Source organism: Rhea pennata, chromosome 3, assembly GCF_028389875.1.
Source record: "Rhea pennata isolate bPtePen1 chromosome 3, bPtePen1.pri, whole genome shotgun sequence".
NCBI classification, from domain to species: Eukaryota; Metazoa; Chordata; class Aves; order Rheiformes; family Rheidae; genus Rhea; species Rhea pennata.
Window position 1 is genome coordinate 128,961,616 of NC_084665.1, and position 11,568 is coordinate 128,973,183.

An 11,568-nucleotide genomic window follows, 5' to 3' on the forward strand; every position below is an offset into this window, starting at 1 on the left:
GGTGGGGTGAGGAGGGGGAGGCCGAGCGGTGTGATGGGGCGAGAGGTGCAGTGGGACAAGAGCAGCAGGGGAGTGAGAGGAGCACTGGGGTGAGCAGTGCAAAGGGTGAGCAGTGCAAAGGGTGAGCATTGCAGTGGAATGATGGTACAGCGCAGGGCTGAGCAACACGATGAGGAGAGCAGTGCACCGGTGGAGCAGTGCAGTGGTGGAACAGTGTGACAGGGTGAGCAGTGCAATAGTGGAGCAGTGCGGTGGGTGAGTGGTGCAGTAAGTGGCCAATGGTGTGAGCAATGCGGTGGGTGAGCAATGCAACGGTGCAGCAGTGCAGTGGTGTGAGCAGTGCAGCGGTGTTAGCAGTGCAACTGTGGAGCAGTATAGTGGTATGAGCAGTGCAATGATGGAGCAGTGCAGTGAGTGAGCAGTGCAACAGTGCAGCAGTGCAGTGGTGTGAGCAGTGCAGTGGTGTTAGCAGTGCAACTGTGGAGCAGTATAGTGGTATGAGCAGTGCAATGATGGAGCAGTGCAGTGGAGGAGCAGTGCAACGGTGGAGCAGTGTGGTGGATGAGCAGTGCAATGAAGCAGTGCAACGGTGGAGTGTTGCAGTGAGCGAGCAGTGCAACAGTGGAGCAGTGCAGTGGTGGAGCAGTGCAATGCACCCCTCCATGTCCCAGTGCCGCAGCCCCTTGCCCCGGCCAGCCGGCCCCGGGCGCTGCCAGGCCGCAGGTGCCCGGGCGCAGGCGCCGCTGCGGGCAGGGGCGGGCCCCGGTGCTGGTTAATGTGTCACGGGCCGGGCGCCGTGGGGCTGGCGGCAGGACGTGGGACGTGGCACGTGGGGTGCAGGCCCATCACCAGCCCGGTGCCAGAGGTAGGGCGGTGGTGCTGCGGGGCAGGCGGCGGGGGGCCGGGGCCCCTCCGGGCGCCGCAGCGGGGGCAGCAGGGTCAGTGAGCGCTGCAGAAGCTGCAGGTGCAGTGGGCGCAGCGGGCGCAGTGCACGCAGCGGGCGCAGCAGCACAGGAGCCGGCAAAAGCGGGCACCCCCGACCCCCCATGGCACCCGCGGCGCTGGCCTCCCCGGGGGTCCCAGTGCCTTGGGAGGCCGGGGGGGCTGGACGGGCTCGGTGCCGTGCCACACTGTGCCGTGCCGTGCCACGTCGCAGCACAACCTTTGCCCAGGAGCGGGGTGAGCCCATGCCGGGCGGTGCAGGGCCTCGCGCAGCACCGCACCGCAGCACAGCCAGGGCTGCCCGGCCCCACCAGCGGTCACAGATCTACTGGGCCCCACGGCGCTGGCCCGGCCCCCCGGTGCAAGGGAGCAGCAGGGCCAAGGTGCCATGGCGAGGACAGAGCAGCCGGTGCCGCCGGGCTCCCCGGCCGTGCTGGCCCAGCCACGCAGTGCAGCCACAGTGCAGTGCAGAGGTGGGCTGTGCAGTGCGGGGGCAGTGAGGCAGTGCCAGGCTGGGCAGTGCTGTGCCATGCAGTGCAGGGGCAGCAAGGCAGTGCCAGGCTGGGCAGTGCTGTGCCATGTAGTGCAGGGGCAGTGGGGCAGTGCCATGCCATGCAGTGTGGGGGCAGCGAGGCAGTGCCAGGCTGGGCAGTGCCAAGGCAGTGCCATGCCATGCAGTGCGGGGGCAGCGAGGCAGTGCCAGGCTGGGCAGTGCCAAGGCAGTGCCATGCCATGCAGTGCGGGGGCAGCGAGGCAGTGCCAGGCTGGGCAGTGCCAAGGCAGTGCCATGCCATGCAGTGCAAGCGCAGCAAGGCAGTGCCAGGCTGGGCAGTGCCAAGGCAGTGCTATGCCATGCAGTGCGGGGGCAGCGAGGCAGTGCCAGGCTGGGCAGTGCCAAGGCAGTGCCATGCCATGCAGTGCAAGCGCAGCAAGGCAGTGCCAGGCTGGGCAGTGCCAAGGCAGTGCTATGCCATGCAGTGCGGGGGCAGCGAGGCAGTGCCAGGCTGGGCAGTGCCAAGGCAGTGCCATGCCATGCAGTGCGGGGGCAGCGAGGCAGTGCCAGGCTGGGCAGTGCCAGCAGTGCCGTGCCATGCAGTGCGGGGGCCGTGCAGTGCGGGCAGTGGGGAACGCCCCCTTCCTCCCCGCAGCGCGGCATGGACGAGCGGCTGCGGGAGCTGCGCCTGCGGGAGGAGCGGGCCTTCCTGCGGAGCGTGGCGCAGGGCGGCCGCCCGCCCCAGCCGGGCGAGGGCTCGCCGCCCCACGGGACCGGCACCGGCTGCCCGGCGCCGCCGCCGCCGCCCGCCCCGGCACAGCCCGTCTCGGTGGGCGCCGGGCAGCGGGAGCCCCCGGCGCCGCGGCGCGACTCCACGGAGGAGCCCTGCGGCCGGCGGGGCAGCCGGGCGCAGCCCATCGTCCCCGAGCCCCTCGCCACCGACGCCGAGCTCTGGGCGCCCGCGGCGCCTGCCTCACCCAGGTACAGTGGGACCGGCCCGTGGGGACACTGTGGGAGCAGCACGGGGTGCAGCATGGCGTGCAGTGCAGGGTGCAGTGCAGGGTGCAGTGCAGGGCACAGCGCAGGGCAAAGCACAGGTGCAATGTGGGGTGCAGTGCAGGGCGCAGCGTGGGGATACAGCATGGGGCACATTACAGGTGCAGCAAGGGATGCAGCACGGGGTGCACTGTGGGGCACAGTGTGGGTGCAGTGTGGGGTGTAGTGCAGGACACAGAGTGGGGATGCAGCATGGGGTGCATTGCAGGGCGCAGCAAGGGATGCAGCACAGGGTGCAATGTGGGGTGCCTTGCAGGGCGCAGCAAGGGAGGCAGCATAGGGTGCAATGTGGGGCACAGCACGGGCATGACGTGGGGTGCAGCACGGGCGCAGCGTGGGTGCGACATGGGGCACAGCACGGGGTGCAGCACGGGGCATAGTGCAGGTGCAACGTGGGGTGCAGCACGGGCGCACTACGGGGTGCAGCACGGGTGCGACGTGGGGCGCAGCACAGGCACAGCGCGGGCGCGACGTGGGGCGCAGCACGGGCGCAGCGCGGGTGCGACGTGGGGCACAGCACGGGGTGCAGCACGGGGCACAGTGCGGGTGCGACATGGGGTGCAGCACGGGCGCACTACGGGGTGCAGCGCGGGCGCGACGTGGGGCGCAGCACGGGGTGCAGCACGGGGCATAGTGCGGGTGCGACGTGGGGGGCAGCACGGGCGCACTACGGGGTGCAGCGCGGGCGCGACGTGGGGCGCAGCACGGGCGCAGCGCGGGTGCGACGTGGGGCACAGCACAGGGTGCAGCACGGGGCACAGTGCGGGTGCGACATGGGGTGCAGCACGGGCGCACTACGGGGTGCAGCACGGGTGCGACGTGGGGCGCAGCACGGGCGCAGCGCGGGCGCGACGTGGGGCGCAGCACGGGCGCAGCACGGGTGCGACGTGGGGCGCAGCTCGGGCGCAGCGCGCGTGCCGGTCGCCGCGCAGGGACCGCAGCCTCATCGCCGAGGCGGTGGGCCGCAGCGCCTTCCTGCGGCGCCTGGGCCAGGGCTGCCCGCAGGCGCTGGCGCAGAGCTTCGCGCCGGTGCGGCACGGCCCCGGCGACACCGTGCTGGCCGAGGGCGACGAGGGCACCGCCATGTACATCGTCGCAGGTGAGGGCGCGCGACACGCCTGGGGTAAGTGTGCACGGGCGGGCACGCGCTCGCGCGGGCGTGCGAGCAGCTCGGCTTATGCGTCTGCACGTGTCCACATGTGTGCCCACGAGCGTGGGGCTGTGCCACACGTGTGCCCACGCTGCCCAGGGGGAGCGTGCACGTGCAAGGCTGTGTCACGTACGCACCTGTGCACAGCCAGGTGTGCGTGCACGTGCGCGTGTGCAGGGCAGCCTGCCCAGGGCTCCCTGAAGCTGCGTGACACGCATGCACAGGGGCGTGTGTACGTGCGCGTGTGCACAGGGATGCAGGGTGAGTGCACAGGTGCGTGGTGCATGTGCACAGCAGCGCAGGGTGCATGTGTGCGCATGTGCAAGGCTGGGTGCGTGCGTGTGCAGATGTGCGGGGTGCGTGCGTGCGCAGGCACGCGCGGCGCGTGTGACCGCGTGCGCCCCCGGGGGCCGTGTCGCCGCAGAGGGGCAGCTCAGCGTGAGCCAGCGCGGGCGGCCGCTGCGCACGCTGGGGCCCGGCGACGTCTTCGGCGAGCTCGCCATCCTCTACCACTGCAAGCGCACGGCCACCGTGCGGGGTAAGGGCCGCGCGCGCCCCGCTGCCGCCCCCGGCGGCCCGCGAGCCCCACGGCCGGCGGGCGCCGCGCCGACGCCGCCTCTCCGCAGCGCTCAGCGCCGTGCGCCTCTGGGCCATCGACCGGCAGCGGTACCGCGCCATCGCCACCAGCAACGCCAAGCAGCGGCGCGCCGAGATCCTGCGCTGCCTGCGAGCGTGAGTGGCGCCCGGCTGCCCCGGCCCCGTGCCCGTGCTCGTGCCCGTGGCCGTGGCTGTCCCCGTGGCCATGGCTGTGGCTGTCCCCATGCCTGTGACCGTGGCCGTCCCCGTGCCCATAGCTGTCCCCGTGTCTGTGGCTGTGCCTGTGGCCATGCCCGTGGCCATCCCCATCCTCGTGGCCGTCCCCGTGCCCGTGGCCATACCAGTGGCTGTGCCCATGGCCATGCCCATCCCCGTGGCCGTGCCCGTGGCCATGCCTGTGGCCGTGCCTGTAGCCGTCCCAGTGGCCGTGGTCATGGTCATGCCCATCCCCGTGGCCGTGCCCGTGGCCGTCCCCGTGGCCGTGGCCATGCCCGTGCCCATGCCCGTACCCGTGGCCATCCCCATGGCCGTGGCCGTGCCCGTAGCCGTCCCCGTGGCCGTCCCCGTGCCTGTGCCCGTGCCCGTGGCCATGGCCATCCCCATGGCCGTGGCCGTGCCCGTAGCCGTCCCCGTGGCCATGCCCGTGGCCATGGCCATGGCCGTGCCTGTGTCTATGGCCATGCCCATCCCCGTGGCCATGGCCGTGCCCGTAGCCATCCCCGTGGCCGTGGCCATGCCCGTGCCCGTGCCCGTGGCCGTGCCCAGCGGCCCCTCTCGCCCCAGGGTGCGCTGGCTGCAGGGCCTCTCTGACACCCACCTCTCCAAGCTGCTCGACGCCATGGAGGAGGTGAGTGTGCAGCGCGTGTGAGCGTGCACACGGCTGTGAGCATGCCCTGCACGTGAGCACGCATCCGTGTGAGCGTGCATCAGCGTTCACTCACCCGTGAGCGTGCACCTGTGCGTGAGCATGCACACGGGTGCACGCATACGCCGTGCGTGAGCATGCACCCGTCTGAGTGTGCACCCATGCATGAGCATGTACTTGTGTGCGAGTGTGCACACAGCTGTGTGCATGCAGTGTGCATGAGCATGCACCCATGTGAGTATTCACTCATACATGAGTGTTCACTCACACGCGAGCATGATCCCACACATGAGCAAGCACCTTGCGCAAGTGCACCCATGGGTGAGCGTTCACCCACGTGAGTGCACGCCCACGTGGGAGCGGGCACGTGGGTGTGAGCACGCACTGCGCATGAGTGCACCCACACGTGAGCGTGCACTCACACATGAGCATGCACTGCGCATGAGTGCACCCACACGTGAGCGTGCACTCACACACGAGCACGCACCTGCGCGTGAGCGTGCAGCCACGCGGGAGCTGGGCCGGGGGGCCGGGCGGGAGCGGGGCCGGCCCCACGGCGCTGCCCGGCGCCCCCCGCCCCACAGCGCACCTTCGCGCCCGGCCACGTCATCATCCGCGAAGGGGACGAGGGGCAGAACTTCTACATCGTCCTGCAGGGAGAGGTGGGCGCAGCCGCCGGGCCCTGCCCCACACCGGGCCCTGCCCCACACCGGGCCAGGCCCTGCCCCACACCGGGCCCTGCCCATGCCCTGCACCATGCCCTGCCCCACACCGTGCCATGCCCTGCCCCACACCAGGCCCTGCCCATGCCCTGCACAGTGCCCTGCCCCACACCGGGCCCTGCCCATGCCCTGCACCGTACCCTGCCCCACATGGTGCCAGGCCCTGCCCCATACCAGGCCCTCCCCATGCCCTGCACTGTGCCCTGCCCCACATGGTGCCAGGCCCTGCCCCACACCGGGCCCTGCCCATGCCCTGCACAGTGCCCTGCCCCACATGGTGCCAGGCCCTGCCCCATACCAGGCCCTGCCCATGCCCTGCACAGTGCCCTGCCCCACATGGTGCCAGGCCCTGCCCCATACCAGGCCCTCCCCATGCCCTGCACTGTGCCCTGCCCCACATGGTGCCAGGCCCTGCCCCACACCGGGCCCTGCCCATGCCCTGCACAGTGCCCTGCCCCACATGGTGCCAGGCCCTGCCCCACACCGGGCCCTGCCCATGCCCTACACCATGCCCTGCCCCACACCATACTGGGCCCTGCCCCATACCAGGCCCTGCCTATGCCCTGCACCATGCCCTGCCCCATGCCGTGCCATGTCCTGCCCTAGACTGTGCCGGACCCATGCCCTGCACCGTGCCCTGCCCCCCACCATGCCATGCCCTGCCCCACACCGTGCCATGCCCTGCCCCATACTGTGCCGGGCCCATGCCCTGCACTGGGCCGTGCCCCACTCCGCGCCGTGTCCGCCTGCCCCACGCCGCAGGTGCGGGTGAGCCGGGAGGTGGACGGGAAGGAGACGGTGATCCGGGTCCTGGGCGCCGGCGAGCACTTTGGGGAGATCTCCCTGCTGCGGTGGGTGCCCGTGCCCCCTGCACGCGTGCCTCTTGCACACCGGTGCCCCTTGCACACATGCGTCTCGCATGCCAGCTCCGTGTGCACGTGTGCCTCTCCTGTGCCCGGTCCCCTTGCACACGTGCCTCTTCCACAATGGCATGTGCCTCTTGTCCGACAGCTCTCCTTGCACACGTACCTCTTGCACACCAGCTCCCCTTGCACACGTACCTCTCACATGCCATTCCCCGTGCACATGCACCTCCTGCACGCTGTTCTGCTTGCACACATGCCTCTCGCACACCAGCTCCCCTTGCACACGTACCTCTCACATGCCATTCCCGTGCACATGCACCTCCTGCACGCTGTTCTGCTTGCACACATGCCTCTCGCACACCAGCTCCCCTTGCACACGTGCCCCTCACGTGCCGTTCCCCGTGCACATGCACCTCCTGCACACCGTTCCACTTGCACGCGTGCCTCTCGCACACCAGCTCCCCTTGCACACGTGCCCCTCACGTGCCGTTCCCCATGCACATGCACCTCCTGCACGCCGGTCGCTTGCACGCGTGCCTCTCTCGTGCCGGCTCCCCGTGCACACGCAGCTTTCCTCCTCGCCGCAGGAACGTCCGCCGGACGGCGTCGTGCCAGGCGCAGGGCGAGGTCACCTGCATCACGGTGGCCAAGGAGTGAGCGAGCGGCGGGGGCCGTCCGTGCCCGCTCCCTCCCCCCCCCCCGGAGCGGAGCGGAGTGGGGCCGCGCGTCCTCCCGCCCCACTGAGCTAGCCTCTGCCCCCAGGGACTTCCTGGAGATCAGCCCCTTCTGCCCCAGGCAGCACTCGGAGCCGTGAGTGCCCCCAGCCCCACCGCGAGCCCCCAGCCCCACGGAGCCCCCAGCCCCACCGGGAGCCCCCAGCCCCACAGTACACCCCCCCGTTCCTCAAGGAACCCCCCCCACCCCATGGAAACCCCCATTGCCCCTGGGAACCCCCTGCCCCCCGAAATCCCCAGCCCCATGGGAGCCCCCAGCCCCCTGCATGCTGGCGCCTGCCCCAGCCCTGGAGCCACCGCCGTGGGGCACAGGAGCCATGGGGCGCTGTGCAGGCTGCCCCAGGGCTGAGCCGGGTGCAGGGCCACGGGCACCCACAGCTCTTGGCACCCCAGAGAGGCATCGGGCACGGAGGGGCCGGAACCAGTGGATCCCGAGCAGTGAGTGTGGGATGAGGATGGGATGGGAACAGGGATGGGAACAGGAATGGGGATGGGGATGGGATGGGAAACAGGGATTGGGATGGGGACAGGGATGAGGATGGGGATGGGGATGGGATAGGAAATGGGGATTGGGATGGGGATGGGGACAGGGATGGGGATAGGATGGGGACAGGGATAAAGATGGAGATAGGGACAGGGATGGAAATGGGGATGGGGATGGAAATATGGACAGGAATGGGGATGGGGATGGGGATGGGGATGGGATGGGATGGGAATGGAGATGGAGATAGGGATGGAGATGGGGATGGAGACATGAACAGGAATGGGGAGGGTGATGGGAGCAGGGACGGGGAATGGGATGGAGCTGGGGATAGGGATGGGGATGGAGACATGGACAGGAATGGTGATCGGAGCAGGGGCGGGGAGGGAATGGGGCTGGGATGGAGACAGGATGGGGACACAGAGGGGCACGGGGACAGGGCTGGGCAGGGACAACTCTCCCTGTCCTGGGCTGGGACGCGGCGCGCGGCCGGAGGGGGCCGGGCGGCAGCAAGCCGCTCGGCGCAGTACGCACCGCGGCTCCGGCGGGGGGCTCACGGCCCCGGCAGGGCCCCGGCGTGCCCGGGCCCGGCGCAGCCGCCCGCCCCGGCGCGGCTGCAGGAGCTGGTGCCCGTGCGCTACGAGGACGGGCCGCAGCGGGGCTGCAACGTCGTCCTGGGCACCGGCGGCTTCGGCCGAGTCGAGCTGGTGAGAGCCCGAGCGTCCGGCCACCCCCCGCCTCCCCCCACGGCGCCCGGCCCCACGGCACCCAGCCCCACGGCGCCCGCGGTGCCCAGGTGCGGTGTGGGGAGCGGCTGTTCGCGCTGAAGCGGATCCGCAAGGACTGGGTGGTGCGGACGCGGCAGCAGGAGCACGTGCGCACCGAGAGGCAGGTGCTGGCGCAGAGCCGGAGCCCCTTCGTCGTGGGGTGAGCCCGGGCGGCGCACGGGGCGGCAGTGCGGGGCGTCTGGCCACGGCCTGGCACTGCGGCGCCAGCGCGGGGTGGCAGTGCAAGGGACAGTGCAGGGCACCATTGCAGGGTGGCAGTGCAGGGTGCCAGTGCAAGGGACAGTGCAGGGTGGCACTGTAGGGCATCATTGCAGGGTGGCAGTTTGGGGTGGCAGTACAGGGTGCCGGTGCGGGGTGCTGGTGCGGGGTGGCAGTGTAGGGTGCCAGTGCTAGGAACAGTGCAGAGTGGCAATACAGGGCATCATTGCGGGGTGGCAGTGCAGGGTGGCAATGCAGGGTGCTGGTGCAGGGTGGCAGTTTGGAGTGGTAGTGCAGAGTGGCAGTGCGGGGTGGCAGTGCAGGGAGGCAGTGCATCATTGCAGGGTGGCAGTGTGGGGTGGCAGTGCAGGGCATCATTGCAGGGTGGCAGCGCGGGGCGGCAGCGCGGGGCGGCAGTGCGGGGGTGGCAGTGCGGGGCGGCAGTGCGGGGCGGCAGTGCGGGGCGGCAGCGCGGGGCAGCAGTGCAGGGTGCCAGTGCGGGGTGGCAGCGCGGGGCGGCAGTGCGGGGTGGCAGTGTGGGGCGGCAGTGCGGGGCGGCAGTGCAGGGCAGCAGTGCGGGGCGGCAGCGCGGGGCAGCAGTGCAGGGTGCCAGTGCGGGGTGGCAGCGCGGGGCGGCAGTGCGGGGCGGCAGCGCGGGGTGGCAGCGCGGGGCGGCAGTGCGGGGCGGCAGCGCGGGGCGGCAGCGCGGGGTGGCAGTGTGGGGCGGCAGTGCGAGGTGGCAGTGCAGGGTGGCAGTGCGGGGTGGCAGTGTGGGGCGGCAGTGCGGGGCGGCAGTGCAGGGCAGCAGTGCGGGGCGGCAGTGCGGGGTGCCAGTGCGGGGTGCCAGTGCGGGGCAGCAGTGCGGGCAGCAGCGCGGGGCGGCAGTGCAGGGCAGCAGCGCGGGGCAGCAGTGCGGGGCAGCAGTGCAGGGCAGCAGTGCGGGGCGGCAGCGCGGGGCGGCAGTGCGGAGTGCCGAGCTGCCCGCCGACAGCTCTGCGCCGGCAGGTTCTTCGGCTCCTTCCGGGACGGGCAGTACGTCTACCTGCTGCTGGAGTTCTGCCAGGGCGGCGAGCTGTGGACCAAGCTGCGCGAGGTGTACGGAGCCGGGGCCGGGCCGGGCCGGGCCGGGCCGGGCCGTGCCCACCGCCGCCCCCGCCTTGCAGGCGCTGCTTCGAGGAGCCCACGGCGGTGTTCTGCTCCGCCTGCGTGGTGGAGGCCCTCGAGTACCTGCACGGCCACGGGATCGTCTACCGCGACCTCAAGCCCGAGAACCTCATGCTGGACCAGCAGGGCTACGTCAAGCTGGTACCGGGCGCGCGGCAGCCCCGGGCACCCGGCGCGGGGCGGCAGGGCCGGGCGGGGGGGCCGGCTCAGGGCTCCTGCACCCGCAGGTGGACTTCGGCTTCGCCAAGGTGCTGGCGCGCGGGGAGAAGACCTACTCGCTCTGCGGGACCCCCGAGTACCTGGCGCCGGAGATCCTGCGCCAGGAGGGCCACGACTTCGCCGTGGACTTCTGGATGCTGGGGATCCTCATCTTTGAGATGCTGGTGGGCAGGTGAGGAGGGGTCCCCCCCGGGCCGGGGCGCCGTGCCGCGCCGCGAGGCCTCACCCGCCCGCCTCCCGCAGGCCCCCCTTCCACAGCGCGGAGCCCCAGAAGATCTACAGCCGCATCCTGGACGGCGTCTTCTCCTTCCCCGCCTTCCTGAGCGAGGCCGCCTGCTCCCTCATCACCAAGCTGTGCAGGTGCGGGGCGGGCAGGCGCCCGGCGGCGCTCGGCCCTGCTGCGCGTCGGGCGCATGGGGAGCGCCGGGGGGCACAGGGCGCCCCTGGGGTGCCCTGGTTTGCATCGGGTCTGCTCAGCGCCATGGGGTGCACTGGGGCACCTGAGAGGGGGTGTCGAGCTCCCTGGCATGCATTGGGTACATGGAGCACCCTGGCATGCATCGGGTACCCTGGGTTGCATTGGGTGCATGGGGCACCCTGGGGTGCATTTAGCACCCTGGCCTGCACGTGGCACCCTCGGGTGCACCGAACACCCTGGCATGCATGTGGCATCCTGATGTGCATGGGGTGCCCTGGGGCACCCTGGGGTGCATGGAGCACCCCGGCATGCACGGGGCACCGCGGGGATTGTGGGGCACCCCCGGGGCGCGTGGGGCACCCCGGGGCGCAGCAGACCCCGGCCGACGCGGCCGCGCTCTCCGCTGCAGGCGGCGCCCGGGGCAGCGCCTGGGGAACACGGCCAGCGGCATCCGCGGCATCAAGAAGCACAGGTGTGTGGGGAGGTTTTTTTTTGGGGGGGGTCCCCCTGGTGGCCCCGGCCCCCCCCCCCCCGGCTGCACTCTGCCCGCAGGTGGTTCGCGGCGCTCAAGTGGAAGAAGCTGCTGCAGCGGCAGCTCCCGGCGCCCACCCGGGCGCTCCTCAAGCAGGTGGGACCGGGGGGGGGGGGCCGGGTCGGGGGGGGGGGGGTGCACCGCCGTGGGTGCCCCCGCGGGGCGGCGGGGCCCAGCCGCGCTCACCCCGGCCCCCCCCCGCCCCCCCAGGGTCCCCCCTACGCCAACTTCAAGCGGGTCTCGGCCGAGTGGGCGCCGGCGCAGGACGAGCTCTCGGGCTGGGACGAGGATTTCTGACGCCCCCCCCACGCCCCCCCACGCAGCCCCCCGCCCGCGCGTGGGG

At 71.6% G+C, this 11,568-nt stretch overlaps 1 protein-coding gene across 1 annotated transcript; it reads left to right on the forward strand.

Annotated features, from left to right (window-relative positions):
- Positions 1-2,096: 2,096 nt before the first annotated feature.
- LOC134138949 (cGMP-dependent protein kinase 1-like) lies at positions 2,097-11,522 on the forward strand. Its single transcript, XM_062573140.1, has 19 exons — positions 2,097-2,416; positions 3,424-3,590; positions 4,066-4,179; positions 4,268-4,373; positions 5,022-5,085; positions 5,688-5,765; positions 6,588-6,676; positions 7,279-7,344; positions 7,454-7,501; positions 7,819-7,863; positions 8,475-8,613; positions 8,703-8,833; positions 9,898-9,987; positions 10,056-10,197; positions 10,284-10,447; positions 10,519-10,635; positions 11,103-11,165; positions 11,246-11,321; positions 11,436-11,522. The coding sequence occupies exons 1-19, from the start codon at positions 2,097-2,099 to the stop codon at positions 11,520-11,522; spliced, it is 2,106 nt and encodes a 701-aa protein (XP_062429124.1).
- The last annotated feature ends 46 nt before the right edge of the window (positions 11,523-11,568 follow it).